The 18,275-nt window shown below is 40.6% G+C and overlaps 1 protein-coding gene across 13 annotated transcripts in view; it reads right to left on the reverse strand.

Moving 5' to 3' along the window:
• Positions 1-18,275, reverse strand: part of ZMIZ1 (zinc finger MIZ-type containing 1) — a 365,884-nt gene that overhangs the window by 20,543 nt on the left and 327,066 nt on the right. For 10 of the 13 annotated variants that reach the window (XM_072869884.1, XM_072869877.1, XM_072869878.1 and 7 more), the window contains 10 exons: positions 17,609-17,723; positions 14,763-14,980; positions 13,110-13,308; positions 11,823-12,113; positions 9,498-9,680; positions 7,102-7,276; positions 5,626-5,812; positions 2,060-2,270; positions 747-852; positions 22-182 (listed from right to left, as the gene is read on the reverse strand). In XM_072869884.1, coding sequence (XP_072725985.1) covers positions 22-182; positions 747-852; positions 2,060-2,270; positions 5,626-5,812; positions 7,102-7,276; positions 9,498-9,680; positions 11,823-12,113; positions 13,110-13,308; positions 14,763-14,980; positions 17,609-17,723 — 1,846 coding nt within the window. The remainder of the gene's footprint in view (positions 1-21; positions 183-746; positions 853-2,059; positions 2,271-5,625; positions 5,813-7,101; positions 7,277-9,497; positions 9,681-11,822; positions 12,114-13,109; positions 13,309-14,762; positions 14,981-17,608; positions 17,724-18,275) is intronic. The other 3 variants (XM_072869891.1, XM_072869885.1, XM_072869886.1) reach the window with 3 other exon arrangements.

Genomic DNA, 18,275 nt, shown 5'->3' on the forward strand with positions numbered 1-18,275 from the left:
AGACCACTGGCATCTACTCACTTGTACATGCTTGCAATCGTGACCCCTTGCTGGGAGCTGAATCCGCCGGAATGTGATCGGACACTTCAGAGACACTTTAATAGCAGTTTGCTCTACTCCATCTTCCCCATTTAGTGTCGCGTTGCCAGAGGAAGCTGCTACGCTACTGAAGTTCCTCTTTACTGTTTAGGAAGAAGGTACGTGTATGTGTGAGAAAACACAAGTGTACTGTAAATTCTAACGTAGACATCTGAAAGACCAACAATTCAACCTTTAAGGGCTAATTTAATGGACAATTTATCCACATAGGTGTATTCTGTGTAATTTAGAACATTCTCCTGAACAGACAAACCATCACACATGCATACCAGCTACACCCTCAACCAAATAAAGTGCCATACAAGCACTTAAAGCAGCCCTAAATAAATAAGGAATAATCTTTCTATACAGGGCTTTTAGGTAAGTCAAAACCAAATATGGGCGAAAAGACAGAGCGATTCTCCTGGAATGGGAGAGTCCTCGTTAGGAACTAAGCTTATGTCCTTGGTACTTTGTTACCCCCACCCAAATAGCCCTCAATATTGGAGGATACCAAGGATTTAATCGACGCACATGATGTTCTGGAAATTCCCGACAAGTACAGCTTAAGTTTTTCAATAAGCACGTAAATCTTGTGTAGAAACAGCTTATCACAACTGAACGTAGGCATTCTGGAAAGTCATCACCCACACAAAATGAAAACTCACTCTTAGTGATACAATGTTCTGCTGGGAGAAGGCGTTTCTTTAGTAGACCTTGAAGTACAGAGCGAACTGATGGCCTGTGTACTAACTGCAACACGAACAAGTGTGACTGAAAGAAAATGCATTTTGTTACCAAGAGAACCAAACACACACGGTAAACACATTGCTGAACAGAGCCGCTTTCCTCCCTTGGACACGTGGCTTCCGTAAGAGCCTGATGCTTAAATACAAAAGCTGGTTCTGCTCTGCTGCGCATATGCGCTCCCTTAGGGATATTCTGCACGCTGCGCAGTATGTTGTTCCGTGCTCCAGGAGCATAACGTATACAAGGGCTTTAAAAAAAGCAAATATTTTCTGCATTTTCTCCCCTCCTTAATACTCAGAATACATAGAGCTGACGTATTTATCTCTGACATCAGGACTTATTTTTAAAACCCTGGATTCTTTGATACAGTCTAGCCTACCTGGCTGCCCTCAGAAGTTGCAAAAATGATTTGCTACTGATGTGTCTGGAACCAACTGAATCTTCTTCCCCAACACAGAGCTCGTTGTGGATTCACAGGATGCTGCCCCGGCTCTTAGCCACCAGATAAATGACATTATGCGGAGAAACATCAGTGTGAAGTAAAGCAAAATGGGTGGATGGCTTCTTGTCAAAGTGCCTTACACTGCGACCTTGGGAGAGGCAGCAGCTTGCTTTCTTGTCAGTGAAACAGAACAGTCAAAAGCTCAAGACTGTATGTGTGCAACAGTCTGCATTAAAAATAACAGTACTCGTCCCTAAGAGTAACTAAACCATGGGAAAGGAGAAAGGGGAAAGTTGCACGGTCTAGACTGCATCATGGAATATGAGTTTTTCATCTGAAAAGCTATTTGAAAAATCATCACCACCACAAATGATTATGGTTGTTGATGTTCTCATGTCAAACCAAACACAGTTTAATACCCTAAACAAATGAAATTAGTACTGGACAACAGTCTGCATCACAATAATCTACTTCTACATGAATACACTTTAGCCGCCTTGTTACACAGGCACATGCTAAATAGGTAGGAGATCAAACTCCCTTCCTCCTCTAGACCATAAGCCTTTTCAGAGACATTGGAAGGACACCGCTACATTCTGTAATAATTCAGCAGCAAAAATTTCCATATTAGCACTCTGACTGTGTCAACATCATCAAACAAGCACCTTACCAGAAAAATGCATGGAAAAAAATTAGAGTAAGGCTCTTTCAGCTAAGGCAACATTTGCAAACTGTACTAAATAGCAAATTCAGCATCAGCAGCTGCAGCCGTGAGCTCAGTGTACTTACACAACAACATGCTGTGACTGTAATTTGAATCGTGTTTCTTCCTGGCTGGCAGACGTGCTTTAGGTGCAGAGGTTTATGAGATGTCTTGTTGTCGCCACGTTCGATGGTAAGTGGGGTTGCATTAACGCTGACCTGGACTGAAGCTGGCCAGTTTGTGTTCATTTGTCTGTCTTCATGGTGATAGCATTTGAACTGTAATTCCAAGTCAGACCTGTACAACAACCAATAAATCTTCCTTTAACTTTGCTTTCACATTGCAGAGGGAGGCCGTTTTGATGCTAGGAATGCTTTTTCTTTATCAGTCAGATTATTTTTCTAGAATTATTGCCAGTAAAGGATATAACACACTTTCTTCATAAAAGCCCTTAACAGAAGCAAGTCATGATGAATTAATGATGCAAGCATGCCACAAAGTTGTTGTTAATATTTTACACTTATAAAGGACTTTCCAAGGGAACATCTCAAACCACTTCGCAAAACTAGACCATGGAATGATCCTGCAGAAAGAAACATTAACATCAGGTAGGTCCTTCCTGTGTGTTAAGAGTTAAGAACAAGAAAGTGATAAGTTGCAGTGGGTTGTGCTGGAAGACTGTGGATTCTTCACTACTTCAGAGCACTTAAAAGAGCATTTGAATGAATACTTGTCAGACAAAATAGAGGTACAGCTAATCCTGCCTTGGAACAGATAAATCAACTAAGATAAAATGACCTCTGTATCTCACCCCCTGTGTTTCTGTGATTCCAAATGAACACAGCTGTGGATTAAATCTACCCAATTTAGATCCTTCTTTCAGAGCATGAATTCCTCCCACCTCTCCAATAATAACTTCCACACACTATTTAGCTCCTCAAAAATTAGTTTTATAACAACTCCAAAAAAGGAAGAGGCTGAGATTAAGTTAATCACAAATTAAAACGGATAGAGACTATGACTTCAGTTTCATAGATGGATGTTAACCTTGTGTTAGAAATGAGTAATTTGAAGAAGAAATTTAAAAGAACATGAAGAAATGAACTGAAATGTCAGGATTCTGCTGTTCATGACAGCAAAAGACAGCTGAATGTTTATCTTTTATGCTTGAAAATCAAGGTGCTCATTTATTCATCTTGCCTGAAGGAAGGTATCTTTGTAAGATCCATGAAGAACAGCTCATTCAGGAGATCATCACCTTAACTGCCCTTTTCCTTATCCAAATGCAGCTATTTCAATTCTGACTTAACATGGTCTTTTCTGGATTTCAAAACATCAAGATTTAGCACTGGATAAAAACATGCTTTTTTAAAAAAAGAAAGGTACAGAATACAAATTACCTAACCTTTCAACATAATCCATCTATATTAAGTCTTTCCAAGCTTTTTTTCAATATTTTATTAACAATTTTTTGAAAGCTCTCACTGCAAGATCCACTGGAGATTCTCACCTCACGAGAACACACTGCAGCCACCCAAACCTAGAGGGAAGCAAGGCTTGGTACCTCTAATATAAAAACCAAGCAGATTAAGTGTGTTCCCGAGGTCTCTGAGCAGGCCTGTTGAACATCACAGAGTGGTGACAGAGCTCAGGAGACCTTCATGTTCTTAGCACGCAGTGTCTCCACCGTGGGACGCTATTAGTAACTGAGCAGTGCTAAGACTGAACCAGTTTCAAGGCGACATTTTCCCTGCCTTCAACCTTTCTGTTTCTCGTAACCATGAAAAGTTCCCAGCGGGGAGAAAAATACTTGCATTGCTATTCATTATGTGTGTACACGTGAGAAGTTTTGCCAAATATTTTAACTGGCAGACAAATATTAAGAATTGGCTCAATTCCACCATTCTCTATAAAACCAAAATCCATCCACACATGTGACTAATTCATTTTTCTGGAATCCATCCAGCCCTGAGTTAAATGTGAAATGACTTCATTACAGGACCATCCGTTCTCCCCACTATTAACAAGCTTTTCAAAACAGCAGACCTGAGCACAGTTTACCTATGCGTCTTCATTAAAATAAGTTTAAATAAAGGCTATGTGTTTGGTGAGCTAAGGAAGAAAGAAAGAAGAGATATTAAGAAACAGCCTCATGCCTCAGTGCAGCACTATAAATCTACTGAATGAGCCAGCACAATCCCCAGTAGTGATTACTTATTAATAAGAACTGGCAAATAACTGCCAAAACTCCCTCTGCTGCGAGTACTCCACAATAATGAAATGCAAGTAAGCAATAACTGACCTCAAAGTTAGGTGTTAATTATTGCATGTGGTGTGTCTACAATCTCCCTCCCTTCCAACCCCCAGACTACCTCAGGGTAAGGGGGCACCGTGGCAGCAAGGACTCCTGCATCCCGCATCAAGCGTCAGCTTTAGAGCCAGAGTCCGTCCCTGGGGCAGGGAACTGAGTGCACCTCTCTGCCCACCTCACGCTCTCCGCACCATGAAAATAGAAGTCTCAAGTAGATTCCAGTGAATGGGAAGAAGATCCTCACAGGGAAAAAAGCTGAAGCTACAAGTTATCACTCCCATTAAGGTCAGGGGATACGTGATCCAGGCTTGGAAAGAAACTGAAAGTGAGGCAGGCGTAATGGAAAAATGAGCTTAAGATGCTGCATTTACCATCTCAGCTGCTACACCTGTGAAACAACCTCCATATAAGATCCTGAGCAACTAACCAGCCTCCACACTGCACAGAGACAGGCTCAAACAATGTAATCAGCAGCCAGGATAAACACTGAGATGTTTTCTGAGAAAAATAGAGTAAGGAGACAAAATTATTCCACGGTATTTGAAAATATACAAATAAAAAAAATTAAGGCTCTGATTGTCATTTATCTAACACTCTTCCATGAGCATGGTGGAATCAGGACATAACCTGGAATCACTTATGCAGTCTACATTAAATGCGGGAAAGTACCACCCAGGAAAACTATTCCTCTGTGCTGGAAAGTAGTACTTGCTCTAAGAGAAAACCAGAAGCCTTTGTATGTGGAAAGCTATGCTCCGGTATTTCTGACCTGTCCTTACTTGTGAAGTCATAGGAAAGGGGGAATTTAGGAAGTTAGTTCCTAAAGTTTGGAAGATTTAAGCACTTGTTTTTCCAAATGATTTTACCAAGCCTCTAAATCAGGTCCTTCATTAGTGTGTTATTCTTCATTATCAGATACTCTGCACCACTTAATTTAAGCATAAACTGTAACAGCCCTCCATAGTTACTCCTGCAACTAACATTTCACAGGCCACAAAGCACCTAGGACTTCAGAGTCTCCCAAATGGAAGTCTGTACTGGTGTTGCTCATGCATGTCCCACAGCTGTTCCACCCAGAGCAGAAAGGATGGAACAGTTGCAATGATTTTTCAAACAGTGTGTGCCGTATGCTATCAGCAAGGAGATGCAACACAGATCAGGAAGCATTTTAGAATGTGTTGTCTCTGGAAAGTGGCAGGTATCTGTGAGTTTAAAGGGCATTTTTCCTATCTAGGCCACAATTTTAAAGTGAAATTCATGGCAAACCTAAATGAAGTTCATCTGGCCTGCCACTCCTCCATCACTGGGTGCAAGACTTCCTCGCCGGAAGGCTGAGCTTACCTCCACATCAGCGTCTGATGAACAGTTGGCCGCAAGTGAAAGACATGGTTACTGACTGCCAGGTTGTGTTCCAGCCGGAAGGGCTCCAGTACAACACCATCTCTCACGGGAAACGTCAGACGCAGCTCATCATTGTGGTTGGCTGGGATCGAAGAGGGAGAGAAAGCGTGAACTTTCCCTTTAGCATCTGCAGTGCAATAATAATGTGTATATTTATACAGAACAGTAACAAATGGCACAGTGATCTGCTACTGGGTCTAACTTAGGTTCATACACACAAAAAAGAAAATCACAAGTAACTACATCATCTAACTGATACAAGTGACAGGGTTCAAAAACTGATAGCGATGGCAAACCAAAGTCTTCTATTCTCCCACACTTAACATTAGGACCTTAGCATTCTGGCCACAAACAGAAACCAGGCATGACAAGAATTCCTGCTTTTTATTACTGGATAGGTTCTGTGTCCAGGCTTACTCTCTTGGCAGAAGACTGACAACAAATCTCTTAATTATGGCAAACTGTGATAATTCTTATTTTCCCCGCTTTGAACTGGGATCAACATTACCCAATTAGTTCCAACAGTTTCATTAGCCAAAACTATCCAGTGACCAAAGACACTGGTATTCAATTACTATCTGATCTCATAAAACAAGGTTTTGTGGTAATTTACAGGTAATCTATGAAGTCCAAATGTCTTTAAATGCTGTGTTCTTGCCCAAATAATACCGCAGGCCACCTTCTTCATTTTTCAGCTATCCTGAACTCCAAATACCAGCTGCAAAGTGCTAATGCAGCAGCAGTTATTTTACAGAAAACGTAAAGGTTCTCCCAGTTCCCTAGTAAACGCTGTATCTCCTATTGTTCACCAGTCACTTCAAAACCTCAAGTATCTTGTGCTAGTATACAGCCAGACAGATCTTGTTATTCCTGCCCCGTTCCCAGCCAAATGTAGCTGTGACGTTGAGTGTCTTTGAAAGGAACATATATCAATTTGTGGCATACTACTGAATATTCTTAAGAAGCCTGTATGGATCACAATAGAGACATCACTATAAATATTCACATTTTACACTATTCTGCAGTCATGTTCAATGAATGGCTTTGCCCTTGAACAAAACAGACCGCAACGAAAGTTCATACAATAAACAAGCCTACCAAGCACACATAATGCAACCCAAAATCAAGTGTTTTATCCTCGGGAAACATATCAAAGGAATACTTCAGGAGTAAAATCTTTACAAGTTTAACCTGGAAGAACTTTACTGATACTCTGTTTTAGGAGGGGATAGCAATCTTTCTCTTTCCTGTCCGCTGGCTCTAGTGAGCCTGCACCGTGCATGCCACCTATCAGAACTTAGCAATCCAAGCCTCTCCCAGAGCAGCAATCAGAGCTAGTTTCCAGACTCTGAAATGTATGTGGCAGAGAACAGAGGGACAATAAATGACTGCGGGGGCATTCTGTTTGCTACTCACTTGGAGGTGGTGGTAAAGCATTGATATTTGGTTTAATGTCAGGTGGGAATGGTGGTTTGACATCCTGGTTAGGTGACAGGTATGGAGGAATATTGCTCCCTGGAGTCATAGGTGGCGTGGGGTTTCCTGGAACAGGTGAATGAGGGTAATTTGCCACAGGTACAGGCCTTGATGGCTAGAAAATAAATAACATCACATTGTTACTGCAGTCTGAAAATAAGAACAATAAGCCTTGTGAACTCTACTGCTGACAAACACCAAAGACTACAAAGAAGGTAGGGAGGCCCCTCTGTCTCTGGAAGGACAAGAAACCACAGGACGTCCCATGAGGCCTTCGGGGAAGAGGCAGACTAGCAGAGCAAAGCAGGAACTGAAACCAGCAGACCAGTCAGCTTAATCCAGGCAATGACCAGATACAAGCAAGGCTGCCAAGAGGCTTATCACATTCCTCTGAATGGTCTCTTTCTAAAACCAACCAGCCATTTGCTTCAGTTTTTCCACACCACCCCAACCCACCCAGCCCTTTCTATCTCTTTGGCTTCCTCCCAAAATAGCCCCAGTGCACAAAAGCCTACATGAAAAATAAAATCCCAAGACACACAATTACAATGGCTGTGTCCCGTTTACTTCCATCTATCCTTTCTTCCACCCCTGTCCAACTTATTTACTCAGAATGAAAGCTCTGGGAGTCAGGGGATGGCTTTTACAATTTGATTCTGTTCTTAGTTTGCTGCTGAATAAGACAAACTAAGAGAAAAAGGGTAGTTAAGTATAAGTAGTAGCTATAGTATTAAAACACCATTGGTTTTGTTTCTTGTAATTAAGGGGATGGTTGCAGTTAACAGAATAAACCAATAACGATGATGCAAAGGAAGCTGACATTAAACCAAACTGCAACTGCATGGCACTCTCTTGTAATAGCTAGTGTACCATAAGCACATACACATGAGTGTGTCAGAAGATGAAAATCTTTACAGACAGCCAAAGTATCAGGACTTCAAATCTGATTCTGTATCTAAATGCTGTGCTGCTGGCCTAGGATACTCTAAAGTACATAAGAGCGCTGCATTCCAAAATCTTAAGCATTTACATTTCCAACCATCTTCGCTTTTTAGATTAACACATACAGTTACTATCTCCACAATCACTACAATCCAAAGGTTCAGGTCCTGTCTGTTGCAAGCTGGAATTTTTCCCCTAGCCAGGATAATCTCCCTTCTTAACAAGGTCTCTTATTTTCTAACTGTTTCCAGAACGGTTGATATTTGAATACAAAATAGGGGATGCATTGGAAAGACCACAGATTCCCTGTTAGAACTAACTTGTAAACAAAAAACTTAAACCCCATCTAAAATAAACACATGTAAAATGTATTAAAAAATCTGTCACTTAAAAACTTCACAGAGATCTTCTGCTGTTACTTTAGCATAAGTGACTGCCCTGGAATTACAGTAGTTGAGGATCTGTCTCTTCCTCATATTCTCCCTGGCAGTGTACTGCAAAAGCTGCCACGATGCAACAGGTGTTTCTTTGGGTACCACAGTGGACAGCTTGACTGCACGTAGAACAGATGCTCTGGAGTAAAGGGTTGGTTTTTTTTCCTCCTCTTTTTTCAATGGTGTTTTCTGTGTGAATCACACCAGAACAATTCCAGTTCAAGATCAATGTGCATCTTAGGTTCTTTCAGCCTACATTCAAAATCAGAATGTAGTCCAAAGACTTCAACAGCTAATGCTTTAAGAGCAGGTCATACCATCGATGGTCCTCCCCATTTTTATACTCACTGGAGTACCTGTGTGCAAAAGATCACTTTTGTGTGCACTTCAAAGACATCAAACCTCAGCAGGCCCTCAGTACAAACTCAGTTTGGATAATACTAAGTGCTCAAGATGCATCCATGAAACAGGCTTTAGGCAAAATTTTAACAATTCTAATTCTTGCCCAAAACAAGCAGCAGAGAGGGAAAAGCAGGAGAAAAGGGGAGGGAGAAGTAGGAGAAAGTCATGCAAACTTCCATTCAAAGATGAATTCTACACCTGGAACAGCTTTTAATTCTTGCAGGGTATTCTTGCAGGGTGCCATGAATATGTGAAAATATTACACTTGAATCCCATTAGGTACTTCTTCTTGCATGCTATATTTAACATGAAACCAACATTTTATTGTAAAAGCCTCTAATGAGCTGCAGTAACATTCAATTTTCTTTATGAACTGCTCTGAAGTTACAATGCAACTTGGCTGATTGAGCTGATTCTGTGATATCCAAAATATTAGTAAAAACACTGGGCTTTTTTTCTCTCCTTTAATTATGTAAAAGCAGTATCTGTAAAGTCATTAACGTGACTTCATTCATAAATGTCTACCAGAATGCAACAAGATAATCTAAAAATTCTTACCTTGTAATACTGCCCCATGTTGACCGTTGGAGGAGGGTACTGCCCTGTGTTTTGCTGGCTTGGCATCCTCTGTCCAGGATAGTTGGGAGACGTAAGGGGTCTTGGAGGGTTGGGAGTGGGGTACTGACCAGGCTGGTTTGGAAACTGGCTATTTGGTCCATACTGCTGGTTTCCATAATTTGGCTATTTCATGACAGAGATAAAAGAAGACAAAGATCTGTTTCATGCAAGCAGCTGTCTTGAATTGATTATTAGCATACATTCAACAGTGGAATCAAAACAAACAGAAAAACCCTCCAGGTGAATACTCCTTGACTTAGTGCCACTCATGCCTAAACCAGGGCCCTGACGGCTGGAGGTGAATACTCACTCAAAAGCATAGAAGTCCCACAAACCAGTGGGATAAGAATAACCATGTACCTTAACACACACACACACTCAGCCTTGCAGCACCATCAAAGGGCACCGTGTTTGAAGAAACCAGAACTACAGCCAGATGCAATGTTCACAAAATCTCAGTCTTTTTGCAAGTGCTACCAGCCCCATTCCCTGGGGCTCCTTTTCCAAATGGAGAATGAAAGCACAGAAAGAAAAAGTAACATAAAAAAAAAATCCTGGAATGGGCAGAGAATAGAAGCCATGTTGTCCATGTCTGTCTTCTCAACACAACTGCTATGCTGGCCCTGTGCTAGAGTGTTTAGCAATACCCTAACAACTAAATAGAAGCTATTACTAGTCACAAACACCTTGCTAGTGCTAGCTAGTATTGTGCTGCAGTTTTTAAATCAAAGTCATTAAAACTGGAACTTTAGAGGTAATAAAATGTCCATTTGAAAAATTAACTGATAATAAGAAGTTTCCATAAATGAAGCTTTCAAAAACCAACAAGCAAATGGCATCTACGGGATCTGCAGAGTTCCAGACCAGCAAGCATGTAACATTTAGGGCATTGTTCAGTATTGACTTCTTGGGAACATGATCATATTCATTTACAACGAAAAACCTGCTTCTGAAGCAGCAAAAAGGGATTTACAGTCTTCCTTAAAATATGAAATCTGAAGATAAAAATTATCTGAACGAGCCACATTCTATGTTTTCTTAACCTAATTGTAGAGTAAGTGGCAGTATCTAGAGTGAAAAGCCTTCCCAGAGAAGCAACTCCTGCAAAAGCACGTAACTTTTTTTATTTCCGATTATTTTTTTATTAAAAAAAAAAAAAAAAGTTTGCAGATCAGGAAAGAAAAGTAGCTCAATTATAAGTGTTTGCTATATTTTCTGCATACCATGGTACTCTTTGCTGTATGTTTTCTATAAACTCTTACTACCATTATTATAGTTAGGGCAATATCATAATATTCAAAAATCTATACCTGGAGTTATAGCTGTTGTTGTAGTCTCAGTTTAATATAGAATTTTACCAGGAAATTATCTCTGAAGCTAGTAACTGGTGGCTAGATTTGTAAAGACGTTTAGGTGCATATAGATGCTGAGAGAGAGTTGGTGAGATTCTCAAAAGCATCTACTGCCCGATTCACATCAATTTGAATAGTAAAATGCATTGGTGCTTTTTAAAAATCCAAAAGCTCGTCTGTCTACATCTTTGGTTGTCTAAATTTCTTTAAAATTTTGACCCTAAGTGTTTTGTCCAAGGTCATAATACAAGTCAACGGCAATATAATTTTGTCTACAAAGCCACTCAGATCTCATATAACAGCATGGAAACTTAGACAGAAATACCACACTCTAAATAAACTTATATTAGATAAATGCTGACACAGAGGGATTTGAGTTCAACATGATTTATATTCATCTCAGTGCCTATGAAATTCAAGCCTCAAGAAGTCTGGAAAGCGACTGGTCTTTAAAATAAATGTTATTACTATTGGTGTTTATACAACGTACGCCCTGTATTTCTTTAGAACAATAAAACCATCCAAGAAAATGCAGATCACATATGTATTGTACTCAAATGAAGTATCTGACCTTCAACATCTCTTTTAAGTTGTCACGTTAAATAAATCCATTCCTGTGAAGGAAGTCTGCTTATGGTCTATGAATTCACCATCTAGCATGAGAATCTCAAAGTGACATTTTGAGGGCTCAGCTGGTTTTGGGCCTTTCTTGGTTTTAATGACTGTCATCTTGACTAACATAGCAAGGGCCAACCTGAATACTTTAGAAGCTAAAAAGGAAGAGCTGCATATTCCTACCAAGGCTAGAACGAAGATGTACCTATCGTACAGGGATGCACACCACACATTACCCAGCACATTGCAGCTTTCAGTCAAAATAATAGTGTACACAAAATATAATTTATTTTATTACCTCTCCTGGGTATGGTCTCTTTATGCCCTGTATAGGCAAAGACTGGGGGCGTGGGCCTGGGTAGGCTTGCTGAGGCATTCTCTGCCCGTGGGTGCTGAAGGGACTCATCCCAGGAGGCCGAGGCTGGTTCATGCCCATGGGTGGCCCACTCATGCTGGAAGGCGTCATTCCTGCTCCCATGCTTGCTGGGTTCATGTTGCCTGGCATAGAAGCAGGGCCACGAGGACCAGGCTGGTTCATAAACTGGTTGTTGTAAGCCTGAGTTGGACCCATCTGGAAAGAGGAACAAACCTTCAACGGAAGAAGAAGAAAAAAAAAAAGAATAAAATGCGACATGCATTTAAAATGGGAGGAGGGAGCTGAACATGCTTTTGGGGGAGGGAAGAAAGGAAGGGTTTATGTCGCATTTTCTTTCAATGTTCTCCAACATTTGATGGCCAGTGATGTTATTTATAATAAAAATTAAATTGGAATTGTAGAAGGCATAGGAGAGAAAGACATAAGTCTAAGGTGAGCAAGTAAATCTTTTAAATTGGCTGGTCTATTACTGTAAGGTAACAGGTTAAGAAGTTGGCTGGGTAAATACAGCACAACACTACAATTTCTAAGACATTGTGCTTCTTTACATCACCTGGCATATGGGCCCATATACTTAAAAACTCAGAGAGGTAAAAAAACTAGGGAGGAAAAAACCTGAATTGATCAAACCCTTGCTTATTTTAAGAAAAAATTCTTACATGAAGTCATGACCTGCTGGATGCTATGGATCATCAGAAATGCATGTCTCGCATAGCTGTTCTCGTAGACAACATTATTAAAAAGCAAATCTCTTTTCTACTGTTATTTCCTTGTTTGAAGGGAAAAAAACAACCAACCAACTGTAGTTGGCAAAACAAACAATTACCCAAGCGGTACAAAACCTATTCCAAGATTCTGGAACATTTCACCGGGTACTCAAATTTAGAGGTTCACAGGGCTGGCAAAGCCAGCAATAATGTATCACGACAGATGCAGCCATAACTTTGGGAAATCTTCAATTCTTCTAAGGGGCAATTTCTTTACAAAATATACTTAGGCAAGATTTATTGGGAAAAACACAGGAGATCAACTCATATGTACATACACACATTCCAGCAGTTTCTCATAAGCATTTATAACCATGCTCATGCACAAAAGAAAAAAAAAAAGAGTAGGCACCCTAATAAACAGGGGAGTAAGAAGGACAGCCCAATTCCTTGTAATGGTCCAGATCAGGCAGGTACGAAGACATAAGGGTTACTCTCTTACCGGTCCATACTGGTTCATGTCCTTATTCTGCGTTTCCTGAAGGGCTGCCACAGTGGCTGTAGCTGTAGCTGTTGCTGTAGCAGCTGCAGCTGCAACTGCAGCAGCGGCAGCAGCTGCAGCTGGCTGGGTGAAATCAGCTGGCGGCCTCGTGTGTGGGGGGATCCCCATTCCTGCAGGGGTATTTGGGCCTCCAGGGTAACTAATAGGGAATGGGGGGGAGAGGGGGGGAGGAGGACAGGGGCGGGGGGAGAGAGAGAAAGAGAGAATTAAGACATGCCTGGTGGATTTTGCTTTGAACATTGGTGTGATCCTCATCTGGAACTGTTCCAAAACCATGTATCAATGCCTAATGAAAGACAGCAGGATGGGGAATTAGGTGTGTACATGAGATACAAGTGTTGCTCAGGTGCTACAGTCATAGGGCTGCTACCGGGATTCAAGGCACCACTGTCAGTTGTTTTGGGGGCAGTGAACTGCTTTGCAGCTCTGTAGCTTACTGCAAAGTTGAACTGAAATCCTCAAAGTTAATGCATGCTCCATTTCCCAATAGTGTAGGGGCAGACTGCACAGCAGCATGAACAGAGAGCTTCCTCCACTACAGCATGTTCATCTGCCTCAGCGGTGAACGATGCCAAGTGTTCTCAATGCTGTAAAAGCATTCGTCCCTGAACCTCAGCAGAAAGGCCAGGAGAGACCCAATGCGATCAGCTCTGCTGGATCCCACAGAACGTATTATGCAGTTCCTACCTAGCTCTCCTATTGATCATAAGATAAATTAAGCTAAACCATGCCTTTCCAACTCCAAGACATAAACTACCTTTATAAAATATGGGCCAGTATACTGTGCCCATTTTAGGGACGTTAATACAAAGCTAAAGAAACTTTCTGACTTGTTCAAGGTCACTCAGTAGATCAGTAGCGGAAATGAAAGGAGAGAGAAGTTCCCTGAGTCCAGGCTTATATTCTTCACACTAAACTGGCTATGCTAACAACCTTTTCAGCAGGCTTTGCAGGGGGACCATAAATAGTGGTTTCAGTTAAGTGCACTTACCACCCTTGTTTACAAAGCATAGACACAGAAGGTCAAAATGTAACAAAACCCAGGCTATTAGTATTGGCTTATTTCACTAATGCAGCATTTACTTCCCCAAAATAAATACACAGCTTGACCATCTCTTGTAACAAACATCTTCACCCCCAATTCTTTTCAAATTCCTGCTGTGGAGTAAGTCTTTGGGCAGAAATATCCCATTGCATAGGAACCTACTTTGCCTAATACTCAAGCTTATTCCTCCATACGCATGTAGAAATTATACCATCAATACCTTTCGCATCCTGGCCTTATTAAATGTTAATCATTCCTAAGCCTGTGGTCTGTTTAACAATCTCTCTTAATTAAAACTTTATTTTGGGGGTTTATTAGAGCTAATTGATTGACCTAAGCCATTTCCATTTACTGTGATGAATTTCATTGCAGTTTGGGTAGCTCATTTCCGAAGCTGTAAAAGCAGTATGTACTTCAGCTAACCAGCATAAAATAGCTGCTGAGACTTTATATAATTAAAATAAGCCCATGACACTTCTGCCAGGTCACTAAAACAAGCTTCATCAACTATTTACATCCATTTTCCACCTCACACAAGTAAATCTTACCTGCCACCAAAGCCTCCACTTCCAGGATAATTGGGTCGCCCATACATGCCCTGCTGTATATATGGCTGAGTGGAGCCTGCCTTGGCTGAAAATTGTTGCTGCTGTCCAGCAAACTGAGGGGAATTGATTCCAGGGTTGCTGGTAGTCATCCCAGAAGCCATGGGATTTCCTGCTGGGTTCATAGGGTTATTAGCATTTGCCATTGGATTTCCCAGCACCTGTGAGTAGAAACATGAGAATAAGGGGCTGTACCTTGAACTACATCAAGCAAATTAAGTTGATTTGCTGCAATCAATAAATTACAGTATAACCACCCTGTACTCTGAACTCTAATGAATATACACCTTGTTGATACCTAGGTGCACATTCCTGGTGATTTCTCCTTTTCTTTTGCCATTTCCAAACAAACAAGAGCTTCTGATCTCTAATTAACCTTCACAGGAGATTTTTAACTAGATGGAACTCAAACTAACATGCTTATAAAAAAGTTACAATAAAGACCTGCTGGAACCATGCTCTGTAGATGACAAATTCATCCGATTAAGAGAAAGTACATGCTTTTTCTTTGTTTTGATGGAGGACTTTGAAATAACTTTCAAATATTAGAACTTGCAAAATATGAAAACTTGCAAATATCTCACTGGCATACTGTAAAGGGTACTACAGATACAAAAACTGTGAAAGAATATATTTCAGTGGCTTAACCTGTTCTTCAATCTAACTCTCTCTAAAGTGTACAGAACTCTGCTGGTTGTTTTTATTGCTTCTTAGAAAAGAGTCCTCTGTTCTGTTTTTAAAAAGATTTGGTTTGCTTGTTTGAAGTTTTTGGTTTGTTTGGTGTTTTTTTTTTTTTCCAATTCAACCAAAATTGCTATGATTTCCATTGAGATGTAAGTATGGCTGTTCATGGATCACCTGCATGGAAATCTGTCTCCTACTTGAGAAGAAATTTAGTGGTCATGATTTTTGCAGAAGACCAAGTCATCAGCTTTGGGAATTTGTGAAAGTGAATCAGTGAGCCCAGCTCATTCCTTTCCCTCGGGGAGTATGAAGACTTCTGGGAAACCCTGTCATTCATTTCAATCTGCTCTGAACAGCTACAACTAAGCTTCATGTTTCAGAGTTTCACCCTTCCCTTGCAGTGATTCTGAAGAAGCATTTTCTTCTTTTTACCAAAGCACTTTTTTTCTTTTATTTCACATTCCTCTGAAGTATCATGAAGAGTTCAAGTTACATTACAGTGTTCTTATGATAGAACAAAACTGAATCTTTTTTTTCCCCTTTCCTTTTGCCTTTTTAAGTGTGAAAGATTTTCACAAGAAACTGTATTTCCATTTTCTGACCAATGTATAGACCTAACTGTTTACTCAGGTGTTTACCTCCCAGATGGGATACCTTTTCTTTTCACAGAATCACAGAATCGTATAGGTCGGAAAAGACCTTTAAGATCATCAAGTCCAACCGTAAACCTAACACTACCAAGACCACCCCTATACCATGTCCCTAAGCACCTCATCCAAACATCTTCTAAATACTTCCAGAGATGGCGACTCAACCGCTTCCCTGGGCAGCCTGTTCCAATGCTTGATAACCCTTTCGGTGAAGTAAAATTTCCTAATATCCAGTCTAAACCTCCCCTGGCGCAACTTGAGGCCATCTCCTCTTGTCCTATCACTTGTTACATAGGAGAAGAGACCGACCCCCACCCCTCTACAACCTCCTTTTAAGTTGTTAAAAAGAAATCAACAATAATAAATGATGTTATAGATCCTGTAACTATTTCCTCTCTTTATTTTTTGAAGAAAGATTTTGCCACAACCAGCGCTTACATAACTGCCATGTGAATTGGCCCCATCCATATGAATTGGCCCCTGAATGATTTCTTTTTCAAATGGCTCAATCCATAACAATTCTGTTTTTAATTTTCTGACCACAATTAAAATAATTTAAAAAAAAATGCACAGAAAATTTTGTATGGGATCTAATGTCACTTGTTTTGAAAAAGGTAGAAAAGACAAGTTAGGTTTATGTACCATTTGCACTCATTAAAGATGGTGATGTGTTTAGAGCACTTCATCCATGGTGTAAGAAAAGGCTAGACTGTCTGAGAGCTTAATTTGTGCCACAGCCCTTGGAGAGCACACTATCACAGATAATTGGCATCTCCTTCATTAAAGCTGCTTCTTTTTGTATAGCATAATTCAACATACATTGCAGGAGAAAAAGAGAGGTAAGAGCAGAGGGAACTGAATGAAAATCCAGTAAGTATGGCTCTCGTGGAAGCCAGGAGCTCATGCTTTTGCTCCAATGCATATTGAAATATTTTTGCAAAGTAAGGCAGCATTAACAGGAGAAGTTGAAAGAGCACAGCCTATAGCTGGCACAGCCTATAGCTCAGCCTGGGGGTAGACTTGGCACTGGATTTCACCAGCCCACAAGTACGACATGACCCTGGGTAAAATCAATAATAACTGTCATTGGGTGAATCTAGCTAGGAATTTTATTTTTAATAAAACAACTCTTCAAATTCAATCTGAAATTCCCAAGAGGTTTGGGATTACCCCAAAATCATGCTTTTAGTGTTGAAACCATACAATGCAAAGTACGTGCTCAACCCAAGCCTGACATTTGCATGCAGCTAAAGGAGTTACTAACTCAAGCTCTCAGACGCCTCCTTTCCGATGCCACCAAAGAGGACATGACTGGAAAAAAAATGCAGCATGTACAACAAAGAGAACACAAACACTGTTATCGATCCCAAGAGGATTTTCCAAAAAGCTTTCCATTTTGCAAACACTAGTGAAGACCTGTATCTACAGGGGAGGGAGCATAAAATCGAAGCTTACCTGGCTTTGAGAGGTGTTAGTCACACCCCATACTGTGGTGACCACTGATAAAGAGCCTGGAGGCTGGTTGGTATTTTGCTGCCAGGGAACAGAATCGTAAGGGAAAGACCCATCACTGCAAAAACAAATGTTTAGGAGTATGAGATTTTGGAAGTTCAAACAGTGGCAAGTTGCTGGCGGGGACAAAGGGATTAACACTTAACATTACCTTAACTCCCCACTCCTCCTTCAATTATTAGCCTAACACTCTCAGAGGCATAACGTTTCTTTAATAGCAATGTGATCACATCAAACCCACACAGAACTAATGAATTCCTTAACTATATTGAAGCACAGGGCTTTTACCATAAAGGTCTGTTACCAATGAAAGTAAAAATAAACTCAGGGGCAGAGTTTCAAACAAGGACACTAAACAAGTTGCTCAGAAGCACTTATTTTTTGCAATCCATCTCAACCTCTTCAACGATCACTGCTTCAGCTGCCTTGTATCAATTCAATTAGATTTTGAGACCAGACTGCAGCTCCACTGTCTGCACTGGGTCCCCAAATGGCCAGAAAAGCCTTTAAAGGAAAAGCAGTTCAACATAATTTTGAAAAGTAAATTGAAATTCAGATAGTGTTCTCCCACACGATGGATAAGCTGCATGCCAAAAACAGTATTAGCTAA

The sequence above is a fragment of the Ciconia boyciana genome, chromosome 8, assembly GCF_034638445.1.
Source record: "Ciconia boyciana chromosome 8, ASM3463844v1, whole genome shotgun sequence".
NCBI classification, from domain to species: domain Eukaryota; kingdom Metazoa; phylum Chordata; class Aves; order Ciconiiformes; family Ciconiidae; genus Ciconia; species Ciconia boyciana.